Source organism: Taeniopygia guttata, chromosome 13 (genome assembly GCF_048771995.1).
Source record: "Taeniopygia guttata chromosome 13, bTaeGut7.mat, whole genome shotgun sequence".
NCBI classification, from domain to species: domain Eukaryota; kingdom Metazoa; phylum Chordata; class Aves; order Passeriformes; family Estrildidae; genus Taeniopygia; species Taeniopygia guttata.
In genome coordinates, this window is record NC_133038.1 from 2,937,753 (window position 1) to 2,954,895 (window position 17,143).

The 17,143-nt window shown below is 41.4% G+C and overlaps 1 protein-coding gene across 2 annotated transcripts in view; it reads left to right on the forward strand.

Moving 5' to 3' along the window:
• SPOCK1 (SPARC (osteonectin), cwcv and kazal like domains proteoglycan 1) overlaps positions 1 to 17,143 on the forward strand; it is a 267,252-nt gene that overhangs the window by 234,774 nt on the left and 15,335 nt on the right. For both annotated transcript variants that reach the window (XM_002187170.7, XM_012575814.5), the window contains one exon: positions 14,295 to 14,411. In XM_002187170.7, the coding sequence (XP_002187206.5) occupies positions 14,295 to 14,411 (117 nt within the window). The remainder of the gene's footprint in view (positions 1 to 14,294; positions 14,412 to 17,143) is intronic.

Here is a 17,143-nt window from a genome sequence, read left to right on the forward strand (position 1 = left end):
CTGTGCATGCATACATATTCCATCGTGCCGTATATACAGTGTAACATATGGAGGATTGATATGAATCCTTTTCCTTTTAAAAGTGCCTAGAGAGGGTACTGAAAGGGGAAAACAATCAGTTCTTGTTTGAAAGCAGTCAGCTCAGGAGCTGAGCAGCCAATTTGTAAGCTGTGAGACACTGTCAGATGTAAGGTTTCCCTCCATGACGCTGCCAAACCTCCTCTGCTCCCCACTCTCCTTGTGCCCTGATGTCAGGTCATATTCCACATCTCTCACCTAAAGGCAATACAAAAAAAAAAGGTCTTTTGTTGGGTTTTTGCTGGCTGGCTCAGAGCTTGGTACAGGCTGCCCCGGCACTGAACTTCCTCCCCACTAAGCACTTAATTGCCACAAGTTGTTTTCCTGCACACTCAGAGCTGTGTCCTGTCACCTCCACCTCTGTGGGATCTTCAAGAAATCCTTCAGACTGATGTTTTGTGCTGCTCCCTTGTGCCTGCTGGCTGTAAAAACACCAGTGCCTGAGCTCCTGCCTCCTGGATTTCTCCCTCACCATTCCTCTGACACAGGAAAATATATGGACTTGTTTTCATGAAATGTGGGTGCTTGAGATTTTTTTTAATTACAGCTGAATTCTCTTACACAGTGAAAAGGCCTTGCAGGCTGAGTTAACATTTTCACTTTATAATTTTGACAGTGCAATATAGTACAATTGAATTAATCAGTTTTTCCTGAGTTTCTGTTACAGAGATTTTGAGGGTCTCAGTTAAATCATCCTATTTGGAGACCGATTACTAGGGAGGGAATGTATCATTCTGGTTTTAAATTATCTTTCTGGGAACAGATTTTAATCTTTCCTTCATTTTTTTCTATGGAGTCCTGTGGATGTATTCAACTCTCTGTTTTCAAAATATTTCCTATTTTTGTCTGTTTAATGAAGCATGTCTGACAATCCTCTGTTTTTGCACTTTAGATATCTGGAGGAGTAATTTCTTTTCCTGCTATTTTTCAGAAAGAAGGATTAAGGATTTGCTTTACTTTTTTATTTTTTCCAAAAAGCAGAGCGTCTTTCATGCATGAGAAGTTGTTTCCTGTGCTTGTCTAGCACTGAGCATGATGGGTTACTTAAAGAAACCAACTTCTCAGCTATGCAGAGCTGGGCTTTAGAAGCCTGGCAAAGGGTCAGAGGGATGATCACTGATCCCTCTGAGGGACCAGTCTGGTGGGACAGGCTGTGCTCAGAACTGCTTGCTCTCTAATGCAGCACAGCGACGTTTCATTGCTGCTTTCTAGGAGTTAAATGGTCCTTTTGCTGCGTTCCCCATGAGGATTCTGGCCATGGGATCTGGAGCACACAGGGCATTGTTCTGCCAGCTCAGCCCCAGCTCCTCGATCCTCAGGAACAAGCAAGATGTCAAAGCCATTTCTGTGCCTGGGACCAGATGCTCTCTGCCCAGGGCGTGTGCAGGTACTTTGAATCAGGAGCATGAGCACCTGACATTAGGGCCTGGACTCTTTTACCAGAGCTATTGAACTAGAATTTGGATGATTTAATGCCTGACTTGGGGACAGCAAAGTAGTTATCCTGCTGAAGGTCACATTCGATCACTTGAGTCGTGATGAATATGAGAACATAAGACAGCTCAGGGGAAATCTTCATTATTTTTATGAGACAGTCCAGGATCCCACCACTCTTGTGGAATATATAGGTAAAGGGGTGGTGCAGGGAATTGGTTCTTTTCCCCGTGTCTTCTTTAGTAGAAGATAAAAAGGATCTATGCACCATATTAAGAAATCCAAAGTGTATTCAGCCTGGAGAACTGCAAACTCTGCTGTCTTTGGCGCTGTGTGAAAAAGGGTCAAGAAGGACAGAGAAAAGGAAGGGAAGTCTTTAATCCCTGTCTGTGACACTGCCTAGACAAGTACTTTCCAGATTAGGTATCAAACTGTCAACTGCCACACTCAGTTGTGGTCTGCTCCATCATGTACAGTTTTGGTGGAACTTTCACATTTCCCTGAAGAACTGGTTATGTAACAGGGCACTTGCTTTCTTATCTCTCTCTCCACAAACTATTGCTTTTCAGGCAAACCAACAACAGCAAAGGTCAGGATTTATGCAATAGCATTAGGTGAGAGTGCAAAGGGAGAGCTGGAATAGAAGCTGGAAGCCAGCCATGAAACGTGGGCAGCTCTCTTCTTTCTTCTTGCAATGTGTCACTTGTCCATGAAGGAGCATAAACGTCCTCTCTGTGCACCACCTCTGTACCCACTGCTGGGAATGTCTACTGTTGCTCTTAGTAGCAACATTCCATTATTTTCTATCTCACAGTTGTCAATAAATCATCTGTTAAATGAATCAGGCCTTGTGAACTTGTACTGGCAAGATTGATTTTTGCATGATGTTTCTTTAGGAAATGAATTAAATCTTAGAAAGAAAAATGTGTGCACAGTGGCAGAGCATGCTTTCACAGGGAGAGTATTTATGATGAATAGAAGGAAAATAGAGTACACATGCTTCAAAGAGCACACTCTTGTAATGATGCTCAGTACTAATATGATCTGAAGTAAAGATGGTAACATCAGAAGCTTTCAATGTAGAAAGATTACCATTTCCTTTGAAAGCATTATTTACTACAAAATCCTGAGATACTTCTAGATATACATTGAGTTCTTGCATTGTAATTTACCTAAGTCCTTTTTTTTTTTTTTTTTTTTGGCTTTCTTCTGTATCCATCAAAATAATAGGGCTTTCAGCAGTGCTTTTTACAGACAGAGGGTATGAATGCAAGAGTGGTTTTTTTCTCTTTACTGCCTGCCTTAACAACAGCTGAAGGAGGAAGATCCTCTTGCATTATTACTTGCATGGAGGAAGCTCTGTGAGTCTGTGAGCAAGAGTGAATGTGTGTCCCTTCCATCTGATGGTACACAGACACTTAAATGCAGTCTCCTGTTGCTGTCAGGGAAGGCTTCAGGAAGAACAAAAAAATTCTCAATGACTTCTCCAAGTCTAACATTAGAAGTGCATTTCTATGATCAGTCATAGCAAGTGTAGTAGGGAATTATTTTTGATCCTTGGCACTGAGACACACATAGAACAGCCTGTGGTAATTAACTCACAATGAAATGATGAGGCTTTGTTGCCTTTAGGGGATGACTGCTTTTCCTGACAGGGACAGGGATAGTAAATGGTGCACTAAAGTCCTGTCATCTGCAGATACTTCAGTGTCCAGGAAGTTGTGGCAAAATGGGGAGAGTACATTCCAGCTCTATAGTGAATTAAAAACAAAAATAATTTAAAGGTATGGAATGTGAAATTATATCCCTGCATCCTTAAAGAGCACAAAAGGAACAGTGAAATCTAAAAGGCATAAGCAAATTTTGGAGGAAAACTAAATAATACATTCTAAAATTCTTTCATTGTGTGACACCCAGAACTTTTCATCTACCCGTGTAAATTCAGAACCTTGGAAAATCAGATGCAGGCCCATAGTCTAATTTGACTAATATGGTCTACATGTATTCAAATCTGGGATTTGAACTGGACATTCTGATAAAAAATCTAGACAAAATACTGTTTTCACTGAAGGATGAATCCCTGTAGACAGCTCTGAGCAGTGTTAGAGAAACCAGCACAGCCTCAGAGTTCCCAGTTCTGGAGTTGCCACTGGAAAGCTGCTGATGTTTGCACAGGGTGCAGCTTGTCCTGCACTCCACAGCTCAGTCCTCCAGGACGCCTGGCTGGACCTTTTACAAAACTTTCTGATTGCAAGTACTTTGAGAACATTGATCACAGCTGCTTTTTGCATCACTCAGAGTAATTAAATAATTACTCTGAAGAGCACTTCTGTGGCCTGGCAGGGGATGGGGCTGCAGGAACTGACCCAGATCTGCATTCAGACCCCTGCAGCTGCCCCCTCCCAGAACATTTCTCTTTTCTCACCCATTCTTTCAGCAGGTAGAATCCAGGAATTTAATCTTCTTCAGAATGAACAAATTTTAAATTAGATTCAGATTATTTTGTCTTTGGCTTAAGCCATCAGCAAGTCAGCATCTAGGCCTGGGGGAGGGGGAGGTCTCCTTTCCAGGCAGCCTTTTCTCCTATTCTTTGCTTTTTTTTGTTCTCAGAATTGCCTGTGCTTTGGGGAGATGATAATAATTGCATCTACACAAGCTTACAACTGCTCTATAATACACCCTGTCAGCCTGGCCACTTTCAAAGCTTTTTCAGCCACAGTTGCAAATCTGTCATTTTTCCTTTTTTTTCACAAACAAATTCCTTTCACCCAAGCCATTTTTATATTTTTTGGAATTGCACAGCTTATGGTTTTCATAATGCTACAGGGTGGTTTTGATCTCACTTGCTGCTTTTCTATTATTTTGGATGTTAAATATTTTAATTGTGCAAATGTTTTTAAAAATTGGGATATTTTCAATAAACCATATCCTTGAATACACAAAACTCAAGCCCACCTCTAAAAGACTTTAAAAATACACAAATGTGCATCAAGAGCTGAGAAAATTCACATTTCCTAAATTTTTCTTTAAAATAATGCTTTAGTATGAGATCTTTGCAGCTACATTCCGTACTTTTTGAAGTTATTGATTCCCACAGCTTCCAAGTGTCATGTGCTCATTAGTAAGCTCATCTTATCTTTTTCTTTACTCTGTTAAATGAAGTTTTGTAGCTACATGAGGTAATACATGTTACAGTAGGCAAATAACAGACAGTGAGTATTTTGAGCCTTTTTTATCTACAGCCCTCTCTGACACTCAGCTCATCTTAGCTGTCCTCTTTTTAATCCTGGAGAAGTTTGTTTTGTGCTTTAGCAGCGCTCCAGCTCTTCAGTACAGAAACAGAGGCCAAAATTGTGTCAGTGACCACCTCAGCCTAAAGCACCAAAGTTTGTTAAAAACTGAGCCACTCCACCACTTGGCCAGGGTGGATTCAGGCAAGTTCCCAAGCACAGGTTCTGTGAGGGAGGAGATGCTTATTCATTTCACCCCCAGCTGGGGTCCTGTCCTTTGGGAGTTCCCAGAGTCCCCCTGCTCACACCACACAGCTGATTTGTCTGCCCAGAAGCCAGAGCCCTGCCTGTGATGCACTTTCCTGTGCCTCCAATGAGAAGTGCATTCTAATGCCTTTGTTAATGGGATGCACTTGGATGAGCACCCCAGACAAGTGTGTTTGCTCACACACCGCTTGCTCCTCACTCCTCTTAATGGCACTGCTCTGGTGTACAAATGGCTCTAATAAAATCTAGTCAGGTCATAAATCCATGCAAATTTGGTTCCCAATATTCAGGACGATTGTATTTCCTTATGGTGATTTGTGCTCCATTTGGTTGTTTCATGCTGGGTCACAGCGCCGCATTTCCTTGTGGTGTTGGTGCATTTCTGCCTTTGCAACGTGCACTAGTGCATGGGTAGTTCTGAGTTCCTGTCAGGGGATCTTTACAATCCACAGGGGAGCTATGTTATCTCATTTGCACTTTCTTATTGAATTTCAATCAGGTTTCCCAACAATTTGCCAGGGGAATTCCTGTGGGACACCTTCAAATGCTCCTAGCCACATGCTGTCCCACAACTCCTTGTTTTCTCTTCTAGGGCTGTCTGTGTTTTCTCATTTAGGAATAATTCACCACATGACAACATTTTACATTAATGAAGCCCTGGTGGTATCAGATGTGATGACATTCTGTAGGGAACAGTGAAAATAAGCACAGGGATAGACTCAGTATAAAGTAAAAATCAGCTGATGTGCAAAAAAGTTAATGAGGGGGAAAACCAGCTTCTGCTGGCATATGCTGACTCACAAGTATCTCTCTCTCCATCCTGCTCAAGCACAGGCAAATTATATTTATCTGTTGCTTTTCAAGGGTCCCTCAGGAAGAGAATAAGGATAGTAGGCTCCAGTAAAAATTAAGCGAATCTATTCAATTGTTTCCCCCTATTTTTTTTGTCTGATAGAGCAACAATTCCTGGAAGAAGGAGTCTTTCCAAAAAACTCCTGGGTCCCTTTGCAGGTTTTAGGCAGTATCCAATATCCCAGCAGAGATTCTGGGAAGAATTTGGCTTGGGGTTTTTTTTTTGCTCAGAGAAAGCAGCTCAGTCCTGGTGCCTACTGTCACTCTGGAAACGCCCTGTGCTAGATGCACTCAGGCTGCTCACTGAGAGTCCTGCTTCTGTCTTTCTGTGCAATATTCTGCAGTTTGTTCTTCGGGTAGAGCAATGGTCGTTGCTGTGAGGGTGAAGAGCCCAACCATTACCCCAAAACAAGCATATCCAGCCTACACTAGCATTTGGATCTTGCTGCCCATAAAAAGAATATCTTTTCACATTGAAGCAAGCAAAAAAAACCCCAATGACCAACTGGGAGCTCCTTCATTTTAGATTTGAACAAACTTAAAGAGATAGAGTAGTGTCAGAACAAAATTGTGTAAAAGTAATTTTATCCTATGAACCACCTTCATGTGTTTTAAAAGAATGGTATCAAATAACAATGAGTATCTCTTTTTACTATGACACTACAAAAATTATCTGCTGCCACTGGGTTTTCTCTTGATTCAGTTTAGGTCTATCTGTGATTACACAAGGAACTGTAAAAATTGTAGGTCTCTTACAGCTCATTTCATATACAGTAATATTTTCAACTTCTTTTTGAGAAGTGGTGCTTATGCTTATGCTTCAACATAGACATTCTGTGAAATCATCCTAAAAGTGTTTTCACTTTTTTCCCCTATAAATAGGATTTTCATTTTTTTATTCTTGGTTGTTGCTTTCCTTCTCCAATTGGACATAAATAGATCTGCTCATTTCTTCTCAAATACTTTGAAATTACTAATTTCACTTCCTGAATTTTACTCTTTCCAGCTCAAGGCCATTTTCTTTATGAAAGGTAGCAGCTGCCCTTAACATCACGAGCTCAAGTTATTTCCAGCTACTGTAACTCAGAACATTTTTACTGAAGATCAGAATCTAAAATTTCTCTTTGTTCAGAAGTGGAGCAAAACAACCTCCTGGATGTGAAGTTCAGCAGGTCATCTCTAACATTTTCAGCTGTGGCCTTGGTAGGTCTGTGGGAAACAATTCCATTTAAAGCTCAAATATACACACTATGGTAGTTTATACTCTTTGTCTAAAAACAACTGTCCCACAATTCCTTCATTTTAACCCCAGTGAGTTTTCTTTCCACTCTTAATTATTCTTCCAGCTTTGCTTGTTATTCCCAATGCCTTGGAGTGCAATATCTGCTGAGCTGTCGGCAGCAGAGTCAAGTATCTGTGAAAACCTCCCATGGGCTGTGAGCTGTGTGTTTACTCACAACACTGCTTTAATCTCAGAGCAGTGGTCAGTTTTTCTAAGAACTCAGCCCTCTTGCAGAGATCGGCCAGTGCTGGCCAGGCCCCAGCTAAAGCCACCTGGAGTCTGTTCTCGGGGGATCTGCTGGGGACATCTGTTTAGAGCCGAGTGTGAAACCAGACAGGGAGGCAAGAAGGAAGGCAAGAAGGGAGGTGATGCCTTAAAAAAAGCATTTTTTTAATCCAGAGTGCTGCATGAACTGGTGGAAAAGTCCACCCAGTCAGACATTTTTATTTGCCCTGCTTTAGGTTTCAGTTGATGTAACGCTATTCCACCTTTCAGGTGTTATGACAGAACTGAATGAGGGCATTGGAGTGAGCTGGCAAATTAATTTTGGGAGGCTAAGAACCGTGCAGGAGATAACATTTTAAATGGTACCTGACATGGCCAGAAGGTCACAAGGGATGTTACTCCCAAGAGCTTCCTGCTTGGCTCTGAAAGTCCCCTACCATCATTACAGTTTGGATGTATTTAAAATAAAACTCCAGGTTTCTTAATCACCTGGCAAAGATGCACTTTCCAGGGTTTCCACAATTAATGTGAGCACAAAAGAAAGTAGCAGTAAGTACTAGGAAAGCAGATGTACACTTTGCCTCCAGTGCTGAGGGAGCTTTGTGGCTCTCAGTCTTGGTTCACACAGCTCTAGCTGAGCTTTGTGTTTTAAATGTGCCATTTTAAAGAAGCTTCAGATCAAAGCCTATTTCATCTTCCCAATAACTCAGCTGCTCCTGTAATCATCTCAAAGTCTGAGCTGTAGGATCCTGGCATCTGCTGCTGTATATATAAGTAAGTCAAGGCAAAACAAGTGACAGGAGGATCAGAGGTGGTTATCAGCATAGGTGTCAACCCTGTGGAGGGATAACCAATGAGTGCCAAAAATGCAGTGAGACAAATAAATCCACCTAGAGCTCTGTCATGAAGTGTTGGTGATACAGGAGCGATTTTACATGTGAGCTGTTCATGGATTGGACCAGCAAGGCATGTTTGAAATGCACTACCTTTCCTTATAGTAACAGCAAACAATCTATTCCTTTCTACTCCATAAAATTATTGGCATAATACTTCATTTTTTATTGTTATAAGGAGTTGCCTGAGGCCTCGATGAAAAGAGCAAATGAGAGCATTACTCCTTCCAACCACGAACAGTGAAATATTTGTGGAGGCCATTATCACCAGAGTTGCATCACCAAAATATCACATATAAAACACTTGGGAGTCATCTGCAAGTCACACAGATGTGTGTATGGTTATATGCATCTGTGTGGAGTTGGATTGGAAGTGGAAGGTTAGCACAGCCCTGAATTTATCTTGGTGCTTACTTTCAAAGCAGCTCCTGCAGCAGTGTTTAGAGCACCATTCTTCATTTCTGGGAGCAGACCCACCCTCTCAGCCAAAAAGATGCTACAATTTTTTTAACTGCCTGTTTTAATAATCCACATACATGTGGACACAATTATATCAGGATGAAATAAGATGCTGACTTACCTACAAGAAAATGTAATTATGTTTGTCAGAGAAAGCATGGTTAAAATTCCTGCATTTTCTTTTTACAAAGCATGCAAAAATCAAAGTTAATATAAAAATTACTACTTAGAACAAAAGATCTCATGTCAACCTCCATGCTAAGGTACATTTATGTCAAACCTTTTTAAGAAGTATTGCCACATTGTTTTTAAATATGTTTTACCATATAATTTTGTTGAGTTAGTCTTCAAAAATACAAAAATTAGAGTTCTTTCCCTTCTGAATTGCTGAAATAATGCCTGTCCTACTTCTAAGTGGAGGAATATATCACTATTGGGCAATGTCATTTAGATTTGTGCTATATCACGTTTTAATCAGAACTAAATGGACTTTTCCTCCAGACTCACAGGACAAATGAGTGGACAGTTTGTTACCACTCACATGTGCTACCAGCAGAGCTGGTTTCTGCTTGTGAGCCAGGCAGCAGGCAGGGCTGGACTCCAGTAATACATCCACTGCCTCTTGTTGCTCAGGGAATAAAAAACATCTAAATCCATGGGCTCTCTTGAAAAAGTTTCTGTTTCTTATTTACGTTTTGTGGCTGGTCACCTCGACCACAACCCATTGATTCTGCTCCATGCAGCACATTTGCATCCTTAAGCAGGTGATTAAAAAGTAGTGGCATGTCCCTAAGCTGAAGATTTAATTTGCATGGGAAGAACACTAACCTCACTAAACTAACTAAATATGCATTTTTTAAAGCTCCCAATTTGTTTCCCCCTTTTTATTATTTCCCTGCCTTTGCAGTTTCTTTCCTCCTACACTACAGAAACAGTGGAAGCTGTTCCACCTCTCAGGGGTGCATCCCTTTGGTATTCAGGGCTCCTCAATATCTGCCTTAGTATTATATAACAATAATATGAACCCAAAGAATCTCTCCACAAGTAATTGGTAGGAATGTAGTACTACTTGTAAGAATTATTATTAGAATAAGAACAGCAGGAGTGAGAAGGCAACAGACAGATGCAAGAGAGATGCCAGGAAAGTCAAATGACACAAAACCTCTTGTACACATTCTGTGATTCAGTATTGATTTAACCTTATACATCTACAGGTAAGTTCAGTTTTAATGTTGATTTCTATCACTAAGTACTATTGAAAGTCCCTATCTGAAAGAGTGAAATTAAATATTATACTGCTAATTTTCACCATCAATGTATATAGATTAGTATCTGTAGAGCTGCAAAAGTCCATAACAAAAGCAGGCCCATAAAAGCCTGAGCCTTTAGAGCATGCTAATGGCTTTCTATTAGGTCAGATTAATGCTTTCTGCTTGGTGAAAATAGGTATTTAGCAACAGTGCTTTCAGTTTGTGAGGAATAAATAACTGCTGGACCAAGTGCTTCACCCTCGGGAATAAATCTGCACTTTAGGTGCTTGTTAATAAATCACTTCTGCAGGATAATTTATCACATCAGCAGATGCAGATCTGAGGATGTTGTTGGGTGCAGCAGCTCTCACATCCTTCTGTTGTGTTCTCATTGCTGAGACTCAGAGAAGGGACAGGTTCTGCCCCTGCTCGAGGGGGCAGGGGCTGTGCTCTGGGCTCAGGCTGGGCAGCTGGCTGTTCCCCAGCCTGGATCTCCATCCCTGGTCTCCATCCCTGCCTCATCATCCCTGCCCCTCCATCCCTGCCCCTCCATCCCTGCCCCTCCATCCCTGCCTCTCCATCCCTGCTCTCCATCCCTGCCTCTCCATCCCTGCTCTCCATCCCTGCCCCTCCATCCCTGCCCCTCCATCCCTGCCTCTCCATCCCTGCCCCTCCATCCCTGCTCTCCATCCCTGCTCTCTATCCCTGCCTCTCCATCCCTGCCCCTCCATCCCTGCTCTCCATCCCTGCCCCTCCATCCCTGCCTCTCCATCCCTGCCCCTCCATCCCTGCCTCTCCATCCCTGCCCCTCCATCCCTGCCTGCAGCAGCTGCCATCCCAGCTGCTCTAGGGGAAGCCGTGGGCTGTGAGCACATCATCAAAGCCATCAGCAGGGAAGGATCCAGAAATTCATGTTACAGGAGGGGCTGAGACCAGATGGCTGCTAAAGCAGAGCCTTTGTTGACGCCGATGAAATAGCAAGGGTAAAGGACTCGGGTTGTTTTCTCTGTAAGAGGTGTAGGAAATGAATTGAAGCCAGGGTCTCTTATCTGGGGGAAGACACACACCGGTGAAAATGCCTATTTACATATGTTTGCACTTGGGTCTGTTTCACAGCACCAGAGCTTGAAATGGTTGTTGACAGTTGACTGGACAGATTCCAGTTGTGAGAGAGGGGCTATGGAGAGTCTCCTCGCTTGGTGATTCTCTTCAGCCTGGATTTTAAATCAGTGCTTCTAGTCATGTCAATATCCATATTGTCTGCAACCCCGGTGTTCTCTCCTATAAATCTTCAATAGCAAGAGACCCATTATCACATCCATTCCTCCTACAGCCCTGCTCTTCTTATCTGGGGAATGTGACTTGAAACTTCTATTATTAGAGAAGAGGTACATTTGCACTGCATTTTTCATGAAGAGGGTTCTTTAAAATGCTTTATAACTTCTACTAATGTAAATGTATATGTAAGGATCTCAGATGAGGGGCTCCTCCAAGCTAATTGTTTGATATATAACTAATGGGCCCTACCACCAGAAAGAAAACATTGAGTGCTCTGGTTCCTGGATGCCAGAGCACTGATTTTGTTTGTATGAAACTCCTGCCCTCTGAATGTCAATCCACTGTGAAGTGTCCCAAATGTGCCCCAAATCAAATTCAGAATGATTATATGCCTCTGATAATGTTCAAATGAAATAAATAAAAATTGAATCAGTTCCATTGGGTAGAAAGGCAGGATATTTTTAACCAGGCATGGTAGCATTAAAATAAAATTTAATACAAAGAAATGTAAAATAAAAGGATACTTCCTCTATTTTAATGTGCAGGAGAAAGTAATATTGAGGACATTAATTACTTGAAAAGAAATTTAACTGAACTTTGCATTAAATTTTTGAAGTCTTGTCCAGAAATTTATTATTCACTCCATATTAATAGCAAAGTTGGCTCCTGTTTGACTCACGAAACAGTATTTATTCTAGTGAAGAAAGACTGCAGTCCTACGAGAGAGCCTCAACATCATACTCACTATGGAATCATCCTTAAGCAGCATACTTAAGAAATATCACAGTTACTTAGAGAAAAACTATCCAGAATGCAGAAAACTCCAGTTCTGGGCTTGCTGTCAATCATGCCTCAGATCAAATTCCAGAGGAAATCTGCAGGGTTTGTGGCCAGCAAATACGAAAGCAATAACTTCACCCAGGGGTCACTCTCAAACACTGCCCTCAAAAAAAGCTGTTTCTCAACATGGCTGAAGTTACAGACATGGAAAGACTTTAACAGCTTCATTACAAATGGCATTTCACAGACCCTGACATGTTTGATTGGCTCAATTATAGAGACAAGTTGTTTCCAGTCTGATTTACCATTAATTACTTCTGTTTACCATTAATTAATTACTTCTGTCCCACCTATGCTGTGCATTCAATCCTGGTTTGTATTGCAGTTTAAAAGCATGGATTGCTATTACCCCAGTCCATGCAGTTCACACCAAATGCCACTTTCTGAGATTTATTTTGGAGACTTCATTTGGCCCTGGGAAGGGCATCCTGCAGGGTGCTGAGGGTGGGGGACAGGGTGTGGTGCTCCTTGTTCCTGCCCTCCATACAGGGTGAGTTTGGGAGCAAATACAGTGTCCCTCAAAGCATTTGGCTTAATTTGAGTTGCTGTGGTGTCTGGAGTTGGTTTTGTGTTTGGAAGTACATAAATCTGAATCAGAGAAATGGCTCTGGAAGGTATTTTCCTTATTATTATTTCTTTTTCCTGGGCTTTGACTGTCTGTGAAGCTCAGTGTACCTGTCCAGAAGGCACAAGAAGGGATGTTTGTAGTCCAGAGTTCCAGCCTTGGCCTCCTAAAGGTGACATGTGCTACCATCATTATTTAATAACTAGCAGTTTTGCACAATAAAACTGTATCACTCATTTCTTGGACAAATGAATCCTCTTTTTTTTTTTCACCCAACATGGAAAGTTAAGATAGTTTACCATGAGTAAAATGGAATGTTAATTCAAGTGAGAAAATAATAAAGTGGTAGCTTTTTCAGCAAGGTAGGCCACTTTACAATTAGTATTGTGTTGTTTTCCATTTATTTTACATTGATGGGATTTTTTTATTTAAGACCTGATTTTTTCTAACCTGGACTCAGCTTTAGAGGGATATTGATCTTTGTATCTTTATCCTTCATAGGAAAATTTATCAAACTCTCTCAGTGTTACAGAAAAAAAAAGGGGAAACCTTTCTTTTTCTCCCCCCTGAAATTTAGAAAAGACTATAATTTCTATTTTTAGCTTCAAAGTTATTCCTGTCCCAAACTAAAGAATGAGAACAAACAAATCCTCAGAACAGCTATGACACATAAGCAAGTTCCTTGTCACAGGAGCAGTGAGTTAAACTTGGGAGAGCTGTGGGACTCAATTGTTCCTCAATAAGGTGGAAGGAGGGATATTATAATGTGCAGTGAGATGGAGAAGACTTATTGTGACTGTGAAGGATGTCTGCCTCTATGGCATAAAGTCTTGCTCTGTATTTCAAGAAATGTCATTTAAAATGTAGAGTGAGTGCACAGTAGGAATAATAAAATTGCCTGAGCATGTGAATTTTAAGCACTAAACATGATACAGAAATAAGAATGTTTTTTTGACAGAAACTCGTAGCTAATGCAGGTTTCTTCCCTAAAAATATTTGCTTCAGCTGAACATTAATCTCTTGGCAGAAATTTCTGGGAAAATTAGATACTTCTCAGTAAAATTTATAAGAAAATAAATGTTTTACCTAGATAACAAATGGAATTGATAGCCTTCAGAGGTGGTAGAGTATCACTTGCAGTGGAAGTAGAGCAACATAACAATTTTTTCTGTATATAAATAAGTATATATATTTTTCTATTACTGTGATAATAGCCTTATACAAAGCTAAATGTGGTTATAAATTATCCCTAGCATATTTTTCGAGTAGCATGTCTAGGCAAGGATGTCCCTCCTCCCCATCTGTTTGACTGATATTTTTCTCTGAAATCCTTAAAGGTGAAAACATTTAAGTTAAATAGTCACATAGCTCTAATTGCCAACTGGCAGGGAGCTCTGCGTGCCACTTCTTCCATCACCAATCATCTCAGCTTCCAAGGAAGTACTTGAGTACAACTTAAAATTCATAATGACTTACATTTTCTTTTTATCTTGCATCCTGTTCCCTGACCTTCTCTTTTTTCCTTCAGAGCTCTTAATGAGGAGAGCTTTACAACCATAAACACAATTTTTCTAACGGACTCTCCGGGGAGAGGCTTTTCCCTGGTGCTCCTGACTCACTCTGTGCTCTGTTCTTTCCCAGCTTGCACAGACAAAGAGCTGAGGAGCCTGGCCTCGAGGCTGAAGGACTGGTTCGGTGCCCTCCACGAGGATGCCAATCGTGTCATCAAACCCACGAGCTCGGAGACAGCACAAGGCAGTAAGAAAACCTTTCCCCTTGAGCACTGGGTGTTGTAGGAGCTTCCCAGCCTGAGAGAATTGAATGAGCACTGCTGGTGGTGCTGCAACAACCTGTCAGTGAATAAGCAGGTACCTGAGACCTGATCCTGCAAATAAATGCTGTTTTCTGAAGGAGCTGCAGTCCTTCTGTCCTCTCCCTCTGGCCCAAACTGCTCTAGAAACTGGCAGCCAGAGACAGAGAGACCTTCTCAAGTAAATCAGGCAAATTACTGTCTGGAGGCCGTGGAGATCACCTCTGCATGAGTGACTGAAACTGCTCGGGGAGTTCTCTCAAGTGCTGGGGTTAATTATTGTGGTGTAGTTTGTGTCTGTATAGTTAAATTCCATCACCCTCCAATTCAACGTGGCTGCATCCAAATCATTTCTTGGGGTTGGGCTCTGGTCTCTGCTTAACCACCAGTTTTATGACCAGGCCTTTTCTGACATAGTATCAGTGTGATAAGATGAAAATATGGCATACAAGCATAGGGAACGTTATGCCAATGTTGGAAAAAAACTCACTTAGATTTTACTTCAAAATTTCCTGCTCACAGTTTATGTACAGGAAAGAATAATTAAACTACCCACATCTGAGACATGGAGCTAAAAGAGTTAAATGGTCAAGAAAGCTGCAGCCCATTGTGTCCTCGGTATTTAATAACACCATCTTTGCCTCCTTTGATGCCATTTTTTTTTTTTTAAGAAAGGAAGAAGATGAACAGTCTAGAGGACATTTACTCTCTGTGGGTTAAGCCAACATGACTGATTTTGATGTCATTTAGCCACCAGGGAGGGGAAAGATTCAGATAACAGCATTAAAAGAGGTCATGCTCATCAGAGAGCCAATGTAAATTCACTTTCTGTAAGGATTCATTAATTCTTTTAAACAGTGTCCCAAAACACATGGGCCCTTGGGCTGCAAAGCAGGATGCACAAGTTTTATCTAGGTGTGTGTCTCACTGTCACTGCACTGATTCTCTGGGATGAGCTGTCTAAAGCCAGGGTCCAAACCAAGAATTTGAAGGGTCCAGTCAGCTGCTGCTTTTATGGCTGTTTTCACCTGGTGTCCCTGTAGAGTGACACCACAGAGGCTGCAGGGGCACTGGGGCTGACCCAGCACATCAGGGTGGGCATTTTCTGTTGGTCCAGGTCTCCACAGCCTCTCTCTTTTGTGCTACATCTGAGCTGGGGTAGCAACAGATTGCCTCTTCCTAAAGACACAATATACCACAGGCTGTATTGCTCAAAACTACAGTCAAACCCAGTGATTCCAGCACACATCCACACATCTTAAAACTCTGTGGTAAAACAAGTCATGTTCCGTGTAAATTATCTTTCTTCATGTGTCCCTTATTTTGCACAGTTTTTACTACAAAGTCAGTATCTTTAAAACCATATGTCCTACTTATTTCTGAAAGAGTGCTCCAAAAAAAGATATTCTCATACAGAGGATCCAAACCACGGTGCAAAAAGCAACTGGATGTGCAGCTAATCAAGGCTTCCAGATGTGAATTCATTTCAAACCCCATGACAGAAAGTCTTAGAGGCTTTAAACTTTATTTGAAGTCCTTTAGGCCCAGAATCACAGGAAATCTCATTTTATCAGATTGTCAAAAGGATGTTTTCATGCAGATAACTTGTGACATCTTCATGATGACCTTGCCAGAGGCCAAAACCTAAAGGTGTTGAGGTCTTTTTTTTTTTTTTTTTTCCTTAAGCGATTTCAGTGAGAAAAACATTCCTGGTAATTCTGCAGTGTTTGCTCTGATTCACAGAGGAACTGTTATCTCCTTTTAGTTTAGTTTGATTCCTGGCAGCTTTTATTTGAAAGGCTGCCCGATGATTTTAAACACTTGATCTCAACAATGTTCGTTTTTACACTGTTGACTTAGTTTGGCACATTTTCTTATTTTCTTCTATATCATTAAAAAAAAAAAAAAAGAAACTTTATGAGTTTGGATTCCTAAGCCATTTTTAAATACCACAAAACTTAGGCTTGTTTTTCTTTTTGAGGTTTTGCAACAGTACTCATGAATTAATCTGCACATGCCAAATTCTGCAGCTCACAGTCTCTCTGGTGACACTGAAAATACTCACAGGGTGAGGACAGCAGTATTTGGTTCTCTCCAACTTCAGACATTTGTAAAAATGAACGATACCTTAAGCAGGGCTCAGAATTCAAAGCAAAGCTCACATAGCCAAGCTGCAGAAAAGCATGTCTGCGACTCCTGGCAAACAGGACCCACACTCTGATGAACACATTGCCCTTCTGTATGGCTCAGCCTGTGGTGCCCTCCTCCCCACACACATCCCTTCCTTAAACTGAACTGGTTTGGTTGTGCCTGCAGGGTTTGGAAAGGCATGAACATCCTCAAATAATCCATTTTGGATGTGCCCCCTTGGCAGTTAAAGGAACAGATGGTGGGATGCCATGACTACGATGCCTCAATCACATCAGCTGTCCAGAGAAGGTCTTCCAGCAGAGATTTCTCTATGCTACATTAATTTTTCAAGATGTTAGTGAGTGTAAATAAGCATTTTGAGCATACTATGTTCACCCCCAGGTGAGGGAAAAAAATTAACACTCTTTTTTATTTTCTTTGTAACTCTTGAAAGGAAAAGGATGAGGAGGATTATTGTGTTTAGATTTCAAACCCTCCTTCCCTGAGCTCTCTGATCCCAGCAAAGCACAGTGGGCCGGGTACTTCATCT